Here is a 13,720-nt window from a genome sequence, read left to right as displayed (position 1 = left end):
ATTATTAGAATTTTCAAACATAACACCAAAATTCAATATTTTTTATTTTGCTACATTTGTTTTAATATTTTTTTAATATATTATTTTTTTGCTAAATAATTTAAAAGTAAGCTTCAGACATCATAACATGTTACTTGTAAATACTTTAGCATATATCTTCTAAAAAGAATGTCTTTAAAAATCATAATGTCATTACCACATCTATAATAAAATTAATAATTATTATTTAGTATGCAGCCCTAAATCTGTTTTTTTCAAATTTTCAAACTAGGAGCCAAAAAAACAAATCTATGTATTACATTTAATTATTATGTTTTAAATTTTTCTTAATATAAAATAATCTCTCTTATTTTTTTTATTATATTGACTTTTTTTGCGAGAGAAAGAGATCAGGTTAGATAGCTTTTAAAATGTCCTCGTTTTGAAATATGACACTGATCTTAAGGAAGCCTACTTGTCTTACAGAATATTTGACATTCTTAATTTGTCTGATTATTTCTCCTATTGTGTAATCTAACTTGTTCCTCTGTCTTCTGGAAGTAGGTGTGAGGTCTTAATTAGATTTAAGCTAAACATTCTTGGCAAAAATACTTGGTAGGTAATGCAGTAAACCTCAAATGTGTCTCTTCAGGAAGGAAGCACATAATGTCTCTTTCCCACAATTAGTTTTGATGAGTTTGATTACTGGTGAAGGTGGTGACAGCTTAATTTCCCCAATGGAAAGCCATGTCTTTTTTCCGTTTGAAATTGGCAAGTGCTTTTGGGGTGATACTCACACCTAGCACAACGACCTGTTCCCCACCAACTTAATGGTCTTAGCATCCATTTTCTTGAGGAAACTATCCATGATCCTTCAATGGAACACTTTTAAACATTTTTTTTTTTTAGAAATTGTTTTGCAATGCTTGAAAATAAGGTTCCCACCCAGTGGCATTCAAATAGCAGAGGAGGGGGCGGAAGATAGTTGGCTCCAAGAAGAGCTGGGTCGTAGAACACCGAGGGATGCTGAAGTGTCTGAAGCTCCATTTCTTTAAATATTTCGGAGACCAGCAACCCCTCTGAGGAAATCCCTTCTCTCTCCTCCACTAGCCAATAAGCGTTTGCCCCATTGTTAATCTAATCAGAGCAGCACAGGGCCATCTGAAAGGAAGGAGTGGGCAATGGGGAAAGAAAGGCGCCTTTGTGAACTTGCTTTCAACAAACCTAACCTTGTTGCGTATCCTGCTTTAACCCACATTATCTGGTTTTCCTTTTCAGTATTCTATGGTGGAACTGCAGGTAAGTAGAAGTTTCTTTTGCTTTTCTGTCAGTGGTGGAGAAGGAGAAGTGAGAGTTTGGTGCTAAACTTGGAAGCCAGACAGAACTCTGAGATCTTGGCCCAGCGCCTGGGACTGCCCAGCACTGAGTGCCCACAGTTCCTCCTACGCTGTGCCTGTTCTCTGGCCTCTGCCCGCCCCAGTCCTCTCAGCCCCAAACCTCTGTAAGGAAAGTCACCAACCTCTGCTGGGACTAACCCTTCCACTCTGGTTCCTGTAACTTCTTTGTGCCGCACCAGTTCACCTGGCTCCACACTCCTCTTCGTTTTCAGTGATGAGCTCTTGTCATAGACACTCGACAGCTGACTATGACATGAATGCCTGTGAGAAGTGTTAAGGAGAAAAGGGCCTAGGAATGCAAATTCCCCAGAGCATCCCCTCCATTTCTCTGTTAAATTACCTATCTCTCATGTATCTTACAATCAATCCCTTCAGCGTTGTCCCTTAATAGAGACCAAGAGTAGAGTAAACATTCTTTGTAAAGGACATCCTAAATCCCACTTTCTGAAGCTGGCCATCACACCTTAGAAGACTCAGTCTGATTATTTGAAGGACCCTTTTCTTCCAAAATGGGGGCCGAGCCTATCTCATGCAGTAATGAAGAGAATAATAAATAAGCCAGGTGCGGTTTGGACATGGGGAGGCCATGGGGAGAATCCTGTACCCGCTTGTTGCAGTGCAAAGTGGAAGCCAGACAGACAGGTACATCAAGAGGTTTCTTTTCCATGGACACAGGATCCAAATAGCAACAGGATTGCACAGTGGCTGGAAGTGGCGCCCGAGCAAGGCATTGTGCAGCTATCCTTCCAACTGGCACCAGAGGCAACGCTGGGCACCTACACCGTGGCAGTGGCTGAGGGCAAGACCTTCGGCACCTTCAGTGTGGAAGAATATGGTATGTGGGAGAACGATGAGCTCACAGTGTTGGGTGTAATCTGGTTACAAAATCAGCAATAGTAAAGTAAAAGCCTGCCATTGGGAGGGGTGTTTATTCATTTTTGAATCCGTGCTAAACCAGCTAATAACTTCAGGAGTATTTCCCCTTAATAAAGCCCCCTCTTGATTAATTAATTAATTAGTTAGTTATTTAATTAATCAATCAATTAATTAACTACTGTTTTTATACCCCACTGTTCACTACCTATATGGTTAAGTTCTTCTCCTATTCCGTTTCCATTTTCTTTCCACTCTCTCCAGTGCTACCTAAGTTCAAGGTGGAAGTGGTCGAGCCCAGGCAGTTATCAACCATGGAGGAATCTTTCTTAGTAAAAATTTGTTGTAGGTAAGAATACGGCTCTAGATATGGTGGAGATTAAAGCTACATTGAGAAGTATGTTGAGGAGTGTTATGGAGAAATGGAGGTGGTGGTTAAAACTTGGGATTTTTTAAAAAATATATTTTATTGATTTTTTTACAGAGAAGGGAGAGGGATAGAGAGTTAGAAACATCGATGAGAGAGAAACATCGATCAGCTGCCTTCTGCACACCCCCTACTGGGGATGTGCCTGCAACCAAAGTACATGCCCCTGACTGGAATCGAACCTGGGACCCTTCAGTCTGCAGGCCGATGCTCTATCCACTGAGCCAAACTGGTTAGGGCAACTTGGGATTTTTTATTTAGCCTAGGGTCAGGACTTCTCCAAGAACACATTTTCTAATTGTGTTTCTGCTCTTACTTCCCACTGCTCACTCAGTCAGCATTAGGGATTTTGAGTCTACTTTGTGCTGAACGGAATGTTGAATCTAATGGAGAAATAGGAGTAAGAAAAAAGAAAGCTGCTGTTCTGTCCTTTGGATGGTACTTCCTGTGTAATGGCAGTACTCTACGGCTTTGAGTAAAGCAGGGAAGTGAATGCCAGAGTACCTGCAGAGGCTGGAGTGTGGGAAAGAAGGAAAGTGGTGTTTTGGGGGATGAAGGTTGGCCCTCAAGTGGAATTTCCTAACTCTGACTCCCCGTGCTTCTCTGGTTTAGGTACACCTATGGAAAACCTATGCTAGGGGCAGTGCAAGTATCAGTGTGTCAAAAGGCACATAATTACTGGTTTGGAGAGGCAGAAAGGAAACAGCTACCTGACAAATGCAGGAACCTCTCTGGACAGGTGAGTAAATGGTATTTAGAAAAGGCACCTTATTTACATGTCCTAAAGAGTAAATAAGCAGCAATATAGAAAAGTGCTCAAAGCCCAGAGTAGAAAACATTTCACACAATTGTTATCCAAGTTCCAAAGAGCAAAGGGGTCATTTTATCCAAAATAGATAAAGTCTTTTAGAATCTGCCTTGTAATCAAGAAATGAACTTAAACCCTTGGGAGATAAAGTTTTCCCATTCTACAGTTGGCTGTTCTCATCTTCTCATATTTTGTAGCTTCAAAGTCATTTCATGATTATATATGTGTAGGTGTATACTCTATGTTATCGGAGAGTTTTTCTATCTTAAGGATGGAGAAACTAAAGCCTGAAGATCAGAAATTATTTCCTTCTATGGTACATTATGAAATGGAAGTTGGGATCAGATTATTCATCCTCTATTTCTCCCTCTCTCTCTCTAATTGACTCATTAGACGGACAAAGCAGGATGCTTCTCAGCTTCTGTGCACATGTCCACCTTCAACCTCACTGGCTATATGTACAGACACAGCATCAATATTGTGACTACTGTGGTGGAGGAAGGGACAGGTAAGTGGATACTTCTTGGTTCATTAAGAAAAAAGAAAGGAAAGGGACTGTTTCAGGGATACACTTACTCAGAGGATTCAAGACCTACCTTCATTAGTGTTTGGGAATGACTTCTGGTTCACGGAGGGAAATGCCAGATTCCAATCTGCCATCCAGTACCTATTTCCTCCAAACATTTGGGGAAGAGGAGTTGGTTTGGATCTTTGGCTAGAAATATATTAAGCTTTATACTTCCATCCTTTCAGAGATTTTGTATGAAACATGAAAATGAGGATTTCAGGCATTTAGATTAATGTACATCTGGTTTCCCTCCGCAGGCGTGGAGGCCAATGGCACTCAGGAAATCTACATTTCTTCACAAATAGGATCAATGACCTTTGAAGACACCAATAATTATTATTACCCCAATTTTCCCTTCAGTGGGAAGGTATGTTGTAGTCTGTCTCTGCACAGACAAAAATAAATGCTTAACTACTGCCTCCTTTCTGTAGACATATCAAAATAAAACTACCAGCATTGTTCTAAGTACTCTATGGCTATTCACTTATTCAATCTTTACACCAATCCTATGGGATAAACACTATTATTGGTCCCATTTTACAGATAAGGAGACTGAAGCAAGAGAGGTTAAGTGATTTTTCCAAGGTTATATAACTAGTAAGTAGGAACTATGATAAAAACTAGGCAGCCTGCGTTCAGAATATATACTCTGAACTCCTTATGTTGTGCTGCCCTTAATCTCACATGAGATATATCTTGAATATTGATGTGACTTCAGTGCCCTTCCTAATGCCAAGGGCTCATATTGTAATATTCAAATATTTGAATTTTAGGGCTGTAAGGTATTTGGAGAAATCATCTAGTGTGAGCTGTTGCATCTAGGCAAGGTTAATATCAGACTTTCCTTGATAGAAAGCCATTTATAGATCCTTAAGCATTTTTTAAAGAGAGTTTAAAATTTTCTATGTTAATGTCTTCTGTCTAATACCTAAAATCTACTCCTCTCTCTAGCGTGTTCTTCTACATTCCTAGAACAATTGGTTAACACAATAATGTACATCTTTAGATCCATTTATTCCTTAGTCATCTTTTCTCTAGTTCAAGAGCAGATCCAGATTTTCTTGGAGTCTAATGTTATATAATTTGGGAGTGGAAGAGGTTAAATCATCTGTAAAATAGGCCTAATAATAGTTTCTATCCCATATGATTGTTGTAAAGATTAAGAAAAATAAAGCAAAAAATAATAATAATAAAAAGAAAAGGAAAGCAAAATATTCTACAGAGCCTTAGGAAGAGCCTGGTGTAGCTAAGGAAGGGTCCTAACGCTTCATGGCAAATATACTTCTGCTCCAGGCTAAGCTGCTTCTGTTTGTTTCTTAATTCCCTGTAGATCCTAGTTTGCAAACCTTGAATACATTTAGCTTTTTCTGGACTCTTTTCTGAAATGTATTCTTAAGAGTTTCTGTTATCACGTCACTTTACCTCATACTTGAACCTACTCCAAACCTAACTCTAATGACCTTTGCCACTCAGATAAGAGTTAAGGGCCATGATGGTTCCCTTCTCAAGAATCATGAAGTGTTTCTGATGATTTTGGGCATAAATGCAACCATCAACCACACCTTAGTTACTGACAACAATGGCCTCGCTTCCTTCAAGCTGGATACGGTTCATTGGAATGGGACAGACATTTCTCTGCAGGTAAGCACTGGAGTGGGCCAGCTTCCCAGCAAGGAAGACTTCCTGAAGGAAAAACTTCAACATGTTTCTATTTCTTTTCTTCCTCTACCACCCCATTTGTAATTCCATCACTTGACAATTCTGCTGCCCATTTGGCAAAAACTTTTTCTGTTTGCTTTTAATATTAATTAAATAAATGACCCTTCAGATCAAAATTGCTCTTTATATTAATTCATCTTATAACTTATTCCCATATTCTAATTTGAAATCAGAATAGGGAGGTAAAAATGGTCCAGAGCTGTCCTCATCCTCCTGTCCCCTTACTCATCCTATATAATAAAAGCCTAATATGCAAATTGTCCCCTCGACTGGGAGTTCAACCGGGAGTTCAACCAGGAGTTCGACCAGGGGGCGGGGCCAGTGGCAGTGGCAGCGGCAGTGGCAGGCGGCCGGCAGAAGGGTCTCTCCAGCCGGCAGCCGCTAGGGACCCTACCTGTGCACGAATTTCATGCACCGGGCCTCTAGTTCAGCTGTGGGCAAACTACAGCCTGCGGGCCGGATCCGGCCTGTTTGAAATGAATAAAACTAAAAAAAAAAAGACCGTACCCTTTTATGTAATGATGTTTACTTTGAATTTATATTAGTTCACACAAACACTCCATCCATGCTTTTGTTCTGGCCCTCCGGTCCAGTTTAAGAACCCATTGTGGCCCTCGAGTCAAAAAGTTTGCCCACGCCTGCTCTAGCTACTCATAATAATGGCAAAGAAGAGAACTATAGATTTTGATACTTATAAGGAAGACTACTTGTATCAATTATCAACTGACACAATGCTGCTTAACAAACAACTTTAAATTTTAGCATTATACAATAAAAAGCATGTCTTGTTTGTGCATCTGGGGTAGTAAGTTAGGCAGCACGAAGTATATTCTCATGTCAACAATGAGGTGCAAGAGCAAAAGTGGACATGCGAGTGCTTTTTCAAGCCTCTGCTTATCTTGCATATGCTAACATCTATTTCCAACAAGTCACCTGGGGGCCCACTGTAATATTACATAGTAAATGATGTTGATGCAAGGAGAGATGAAAAATTAAAGCCATTAATGCAATCATTTAGCTACACTACTTAAGCAAACATATGCTATTTGTCTGTGGCTAATAGAACTATTTTTTTTCAGGCATCACTTGATCACTCTACTTAGAAATAATTATTTTCAATCCTATTATCCTCTATACTTCATTTTTATGTCCCTGGGATATAGTCTTTAATTTCTCTATAATCTTAGTCATGCTTACCTATTCCCTAGGCATCAATCTGTAAAAGTATTTCCCATTACTTGACAATTATAATTCAGTCCTTGTTTCTCTCTCCTACATAATAAAATGCTGCTGCACATAGCCCCTATTATGGATTCCTCAAATATCTTTGGCTGGACTTATACTGAAATATCTACATGCCATTCTTACACAGTGAAGATTTGAGAGAGAACTATTTGAAAATCATAACAAATGACTGTGGTTAAATATGGTTAGGGTACATGCCAAAAGAGCTTCTTTTCCCTCTCTTTCTCAGGGCAGGTTCCAAATGGAAGATTCAGTATATAATCCAGAGCAGGTGCCTCGATACTATCAGGATGCCTACCTGCACCTGCAACCCTTCTACAATACAACACACAGCTTCCTCAGAATCAAGCGGCTAAATGGCACCTTGCAATGTGGGCAGCCCCAGGAAGTGCTGGTGGAGTATGACATTAATCCAGCTGATGCAAACCCTGACCAGGAAATCACCTTCTCCTACTATGTAAGTCTGGGAAGTGAGGGTTGGTGAAAATGTGTCAAGAAGGAAAGGGAATGGGGAGAGTGAACTGGAGAAATTGAATAGACTATCCAAGTAGAGAGAATGCAAGCAACATAGGTAATTTCAAAAAATTTAAAAGCCACACTAAAAGAAATGGAAAGAACAAGCAAAACTCAATTTTTATTTTTTTATTTTTTTATTTAAGTATTTATTTATTTATTTTTATGGTTTGTTTTTTTTTAATTTATTGCTTAAAGTATTACAAAGGGTATTACATATGTGTCCATTTTATCCCCCCGCCCTAGACAGTCCCCTAGCCTCCCCTATCCCCCAGTGTCTTATATCCATTGGCAAAACTCAATTTTTAAAATATATTTTATATGATTAGTGTAGTTATAAAGGAAGGGGGAAACGAGGAATAAAGAGATTGTGAGCAGGATCCCAGGGAAACTGTGTGGGGAAATAAGATGAGGAATGAACAAGAAAATGTTGCTGGCTAGGGTGAAAGGGAACTGGGTACGTGGGTGGGAGGGAGGGTGAGAAGAGGATGGGACTCAGAATAAAATTCATTCTGTGTTTTATTGACCAATATTTTACAGTAGATGATACAGGGTTAAAATTAACATTGATAACCTTGTTGGAGAAATAAAAGCACAACTTGGACCCTGAAGGAAATATATAAAGATAAGTAGCTTTATTGGTCATCTCGGTGATAGTGAGGATTAGATTCCTGCAAAGCTCAGGTTTGATGGTACTGAGTCTCTTCATTCTCTTATCATCCCCTCAAAGTCTCTGAGAGACTTTCTCCCTACTGAATCATCCTAGTATCTTCTATCATCCCCATGGCTTCATTAAGCTAAAACAATCATCCTGACACAACAGAATAAGGAGGATTAGGTGGAAAATAACAAGTATTGAGTCAGGCTCTGGAACTATGAAAGGAGACTCTCCTTATAGAGAGATGCAGGGATGTTCCAGAAGTGGGGTCAAGATTAATCTCCCATAACATTTATGCTATTGATGATTTTTTTTCTCTTTCATAGTTAATAGGGAAAGGACGTTTGGAGATGGAGGGGCAGAAACACATGTACTCCAAAAAGAAAGGTGAGTGTTCATGCTTGTTTTTTTTGTTTGTTAATCCTCACCCAAGAATATTTTTCCATTGAATTTTTAGAGAGAGTGGGAGAGAGAGGTAAAGACAGAGACAATGTGAGAGAAACACATTGATTGGTTGCCTCCTGCACATGCTCCTACCAGGACCCAGGCTGGGGAGGAGCATGCAACCAAGGAACATGCCCTTGACCAAAATTGAACCTGGGACCCTTTGGTCCACAGGGCAACGCTCTATCCACTGAGCCAAACTGGCTAGGGCCTTGCTTCTTTTGGAAGAGAAAACAGTATTTTAAACTTCCAGGAAACAGTTCTTATCCATAGAAGCAATGAGAACAGAACAGTAATAATAACCATAGAAGAATAGGAAAATGAGAAGTTACTTGCACCATAGGCTTGCTGCTGGCCCAATGGGAAATGCAAACATATGGTTGGATGTCACGGGTAGGTGAGTACACTCTCATCCCTGTGTATGTCCTCTTCTCTTTCAGGACTGAAAGGCTCCTTCTCTCTCTCACTGACCATCAATTCCAGGCTTGCCCCTGATGCTTCTTTGGTGGTCTATGCCATTTTCTCCAGTGGAGGTGTTATAGCTGACAAAATTCAGTTCTCAGTAGAGCTGTGCTTTGACAATAAGGTAAAATGGCAGTTGAGGAGGGTGAAGAAAAAAATCTGGGAATAGAGAGAAATCTTGTGTGTGCTAGGGTTGAGATAAGGCAGGGGCTGGGAAATAAGATAAGATGTCATATTGTATTTATACCTTTAGTATATTTGATGGAAATTATTTCTTTCCTGCTTCTTTTTAAAAAGTCATGTTGGGAATCACATATATAGCTATTTTAAATATAGCTATTCCATATGCTTTCTTATCTTTTAAACATCTATATCGTTCTGCTGTGCTGCTCACTTTTCTCAACTCTATCGTAAGACACTGGTTCTCAAGGGCTAGACTTTACAAAGGAAAATCAGTATAAAAGTGAAAAAGTGGGCTGGATACCATAGTTAAAGCTGATGATCCAAGTGATATTTTTGTCTTGTCCTCTCCAGGCCTAACTGATTCCCAAGTTATATTTGTCCTTCTTCAGGTTTCCCTTGGCTTCTCACCTTCCCAGCAGCTTCCAGGATCAGATGTGGACCTACAGCTGCAGGCAGCTCCAGGATCCCTTTGTGCCATCCGAGCTGTGGATGAGAGTGTCTTACTACTTAGGCCAGAGAGAGAGCTGAGTAACCACTCTGTGAGTAGTCGGCTAATAACGTGGGAAGAGGGAGTTAACGGGGAAGACAATCTGGGTCCATTAGAACAGAGGATAGATTTCAGGGAGTGGGAAAGAAAGTCTTAGGAAAATAGTGCACCACTATAAGGTAGTAGAAAAGCGGGTATGAAAATAAAGGTGGAAATAATGGGAAGAGAAGAGCATGGTTAATATGGACATAGAGATAAAGAAAGAAGATGAGCCCAGCTGGTATGGTTCAGTGGTTGAGTGCCGACCCATGAACTAGGAGGTTGCGGGTTCAATTCCTGGTCAGGGCACATGCCCAGGTTGTGAGATCAGTCAATCCCCAGTAGGAGGCATGCAGGAGGTAGCCAATGGATGTTTCTCTCTCATTGGTGATTCTATTTCTCTCTTCCTGTCTTTCTAAAATAAATAAAAAAGAAAGGATGAAAATGAAATAGAAGATAAGTGTGACAGACTATGAAAAAGGTGAGATAGAGGTTAAAATTTCAAAAGTAAAGGAAGAGGTTATGATGAAATAAATATAGGAAGAATTCTGGAGTAATGAAGATAAATAATATGGGAGCTGTGGCACCAAAATCCGAGAGAAGTTTCTCAACTGATTACACTGTGTCAATACTTTATTTCTTTTCCCCCCTTTTATTTCAGGTCTATGGGATGTTCCCATTCTGGTATGGTTACTACCCCTATCAGGTGGATGAATATGATGAGTGCCCAGTGTCTGGCCCAGCGGACCTTCCTCAGCCCCTCACTGTCCCTGTGCCTGAAGAGCGTTGGAGCAGGCGTTCAGTTATGCCGAGATATTGGTTCTCTAGAGGCATGGACCTTTTCAGGTTTTTTCAGGTAGATGGTCTTATCTATTTTGTTTTTATAAAACAATGGTAGTGGGAGGGGGGATGGAAAGTCCATATTTTTAAAAATGTTGTTTTTTTACTGATTTCAGAGAGAGGAAGGGAAAGGGAGAGAAGGATAGAAACATCAATGATGTTAGAGAATTACTGATCAGCTGCCTCTTGCACACCCCTTACTGGGGATCAAGCCCACAACCTGGACATGTGCCCTGACTGGGAATCGAACCCGCAACCTTCTGGTTCATGGGTCAACCCTCAACCACCGAGCCACAACAGCCGGGCTGAAAGTCCATATCTTTAAAAGCAGAGAGAATCATGTGTGCACTAGCAGGGATAAAATCTTGAAAAAACCTCCTGAAATATAAGGCAGCCTCTCTTAGTTCTTATGCTTGAAGAAGTTGCCCTGTTTCATTGGAAGAGAACCACCATGAGAGGCCGAATACCTAGTCTTCTCAACTGGTGGTCCCCAAAGATTGATTTTCACGGATCAGTCAAGAAGGAAAATGAGGAAAGGCAGACCAGCAGTGTCTTTTTATTATTATTATAAAAAAAAAATATTGCACCTATTTTATGAACAGAAGTTGAGATGCTATGGCCCAAGTCTGACCAGGAGGCCTCTGACAGGAGCCATGTCTTGTTCATCTTTAAAGCATGCTCTCTAATGCCTGATCCTTCATAATGCTCAATGTATGTTTGTTGAATTGATTGAGCTAATATGGTCCCTGGCCTCTGAAAGTTCAGAGTCTAAATCAAATAATAATATTTTTGACTAATATTTGAAAGAAGCATTAAACATATCTAACAATGAAGTAAGTTTACTTGAAAGCCTTTCACCCTAGGCTGGAACAGAAGTGAACCAATTTTGGCTAAGTATTGGGTAATTATCACCAGTCTCCCATTAATAGGACACAAATGTCTTGGCTGAATCCTTTGAAGGTACAATTCCTAGGCAGCAGCCCTTGTATTAAGGCAGAGTACTTAACATTTTATTCTCTCCTCTCTTTTGTGCCTATCAGAACATGGGACTGAAAATACTGTCCAACGCCAAAGTCAAGAAGCCAGTTGATTGCAGTCACCATTCTCCAGAATACGGCAGAGTAATTGGTGGAAGTAAGCTACCTTTGTGACTTGTGCCGTCACTGAGATGTTTGGAATCATGGAGCTCTGAAAGCTCCCTCTTTGCTTCTGGTCCTTATCCTGAGCCTCTAGCCTCAGAATAATGGTTGTGAGTCATAGATGCAGGCAGTCTCCCAAGGATATCTCTGTCTGGGGAGGGCTTTTGAAATCTGAAGGCCTTATCTATTCATTCCCTGGCCAAATGTCCATGTCTGTCACTGGCCTTGTGACTGGTAGTCCCTTCAGATAAGTTTATCTCACAACAGAAGTCTTCTAACATTCCCCTGTTCTTAGGCTCCTTAGAAAGTGATCGTAATACTCCACTGGCTTTTGGGTCCTCATCTTCATCAATTCCATCAGAGGATTCTCAGGTTCGCCAGTACTTCCCAGAGACGTGGCTCTGGGATCTGCTTCCTATTGGGTAAGTGATGCCTCAGTGGTACAGCAAGATAATACAGTGTGGACTCAACAGAAAACTAAAGATAAAATAATTTTTATGAATATAACTCTAAAGCTAAGAAAAATTGAATGGGAATATGAGAATGTATTTCTTTCCTGAATTCTTATACAATTATATACAATCACTCAAAAGAAATTCACATTTACACAGTACAGATAGTGCATTCTCACTTCAGATCCACAAAATCTTAAAGGGACATTTTGGCATTAGTTTAGTTCTTGCTCACTGCTTATCTGCTCATTTCGATAAGTGATAAGAACATGTGCCTTCATAGACTCAGGGCAGTGGCCTCTCTTTCAGATACATTTGCGCACACACGTGTCCACCCACACATACCACCTCCAACATACTCAGGCATCCCGCTTCTCCCATATTTGTACATCTTCATTCACCTGAGGATTCACACTCTGAGATTCACATGGTCCCCCAATTCTGTTGCCTCTTTGCTTTTCCACCCAGGCACAACATCAGAAAATTCACTTCTCAGCTGACTTTGTAACTTAATTCTCAGATGCTCTCTTTCATTTACTGTCTGCCTCATCTGGGTTCTTGTTTTCTCACAGTAACTCGGGGAAGGAGGCTCTCCACCTCACTGTTCCTGATACCATCACCAAGTGGAAGGCCATGACTTTTTGTACCTCCCAGTCCAGTGGCTTTGGTCTTTCACCCACTGTTGGACTAACTGCATTCAAGCCGTTCTTTGTAGATCTGACTCTCCCTTACTCAGTAGTTCGTGGGGAATCCTTTCGTCTGACTGCCACCATCTTCAATTATCTAAAGGACTGCATCACGGTAAGAATGGGGGGTACAGCCCTAGCCGGTTTGGCTCAGTGGATGGAGCATCATCCTGCGAACTGAAAGGTCCCAGGTTCGATTCTGGTCAAGGGCACATGCCCGGGTTGTGGGCTCGATCCCCAGTGGGGGACTTGCAGGAGGCAGCCGATCCATGATTCTCTCTCATCATTAATGTTTCTATCTCTCTCTCCCTCTTCCTTCCTCTCTGAAATCAATAAAAAAAATATTTTTTAAAAAAGAATGGGGGGTACAGGAAACAGGTACCAGCCTAGGAACCACAGCCCCAACTGTAAGTTTCCCCTAAACTGGAAGCGTACCAGTTTTCCCTGGGAAAGAGATGCGACGGCGGTGTCTCAGCCCCCATGTTTTCCCAAGCCTCTGTGTTCTGTCTCCTTTACTTGTACCCTTTATCTCTTAAACATCCTCTTCAGGTTCAGACAAACCTGGCCAAATCAGAGGAGTACCGGGTGGAATCATGGACAGATTCTCATGCTTCCAGCTGTCTCTGTGCTGATGAAGCGAAAACCTATCACTGGAATATCACAGCTATCAAACTGGGTAAGAGAAGGATGAGAACTCCATCTTTCCCTCCACTGCATTTGCTTTGTTTCCTCTTTCCTTTTTTCCCCATTTTCCTAGCCTCTTTTTTCCTCCTTCCTATGTCTCTGTTATAAATAAATAAG

The 13,720-nt window shown here is 40.8% G+C and overlaps 1 protein-coding gene across 3 annotated transcripts in view; it reads left to right on the top strand.

The window, feature by feature from the left end:
* A2ML1 (alpha-2-macroglobulin like 1) overlaps positions 1-13,720 on the top strand; it is a 38,686-nt gene that overhangs the window by 6,415 nt on the left and 18,551 nt on the right. For all 3 annotated transcript variants that reach the window (XM_036299516.1, XM_036299515.1, XM_036299514.1), the window contains exons 5-20: positions 1,258-1,278; positions 2,052-2,211; positions 2,514-2,598; positions 3,289-3,415; positions 3,878-3,992; positions 4,310-4,419; positions 5,526-5,693; positions 7,246-7,473; positions 8,514-8,574; positions 9,072-9,217; positions 9,666-9,815; positions 10,464-10,658; positions 11,683-11,776; positions 12,077-12,203; positions 12,806-13,034; positions 13,469-13,595. In XM_036299516.1, coding sequence (XP_036155409.1) covers positions 1,258-1,278; positions 2,052-2,211; positions 2,514-2,598; positions 3,289-3,415; positions 3,878-3,992; positions 4,310-4,419; positions 5,526-5,693; positions 7,246-7,473; positions 8,514-8,574; positions 9,072-9,217; positions 9,666-9,815; positions 10,464-10,658; positions 11,683-11,776; positions 12,077-12,203; positions 12,806-13,034; positions 13,469-13,595 — 2,143 coding nt within the window. The remainder of the gene's footprint in view (positions 1-1,257; positions 1,279-2,051; positions 2,212-2,513; positions 2,599-3,288; positions 3,416-3,877; positions 3,993-4,309; positions 4,420-5,525; positions 5,694-7,245; positions 7,474-8,513; positions 8,575-9,071; positions 9,218-9,665; positions 9,816-10,463; positions 10,659-11,682; positions 11,777-12,076; positions 12,204-12,805; positions 13,035-13,468; positions 13,596-13,720) is intronic.

This window comes from Myotis myotis, unplaced genomic scaffold (genome assembly GCF_014108235.1).
Source record: "Myotis myotis isolate mMyoMyo1 unplaced genomic scaffold, mMyoMyo1.p scaffold_m19_p_3, whole genome shotgun sequence".
NCBI lineage: Eukaryota > Metazoa > Chordata > Mammalia > Chiroptera > Vespertilionidae > Myotis > Myotis myotis.
Note: the sequence above shows the minus strand (reverse complement) of the source record. Positions and strands in the feature narration are given on the sequence as shown.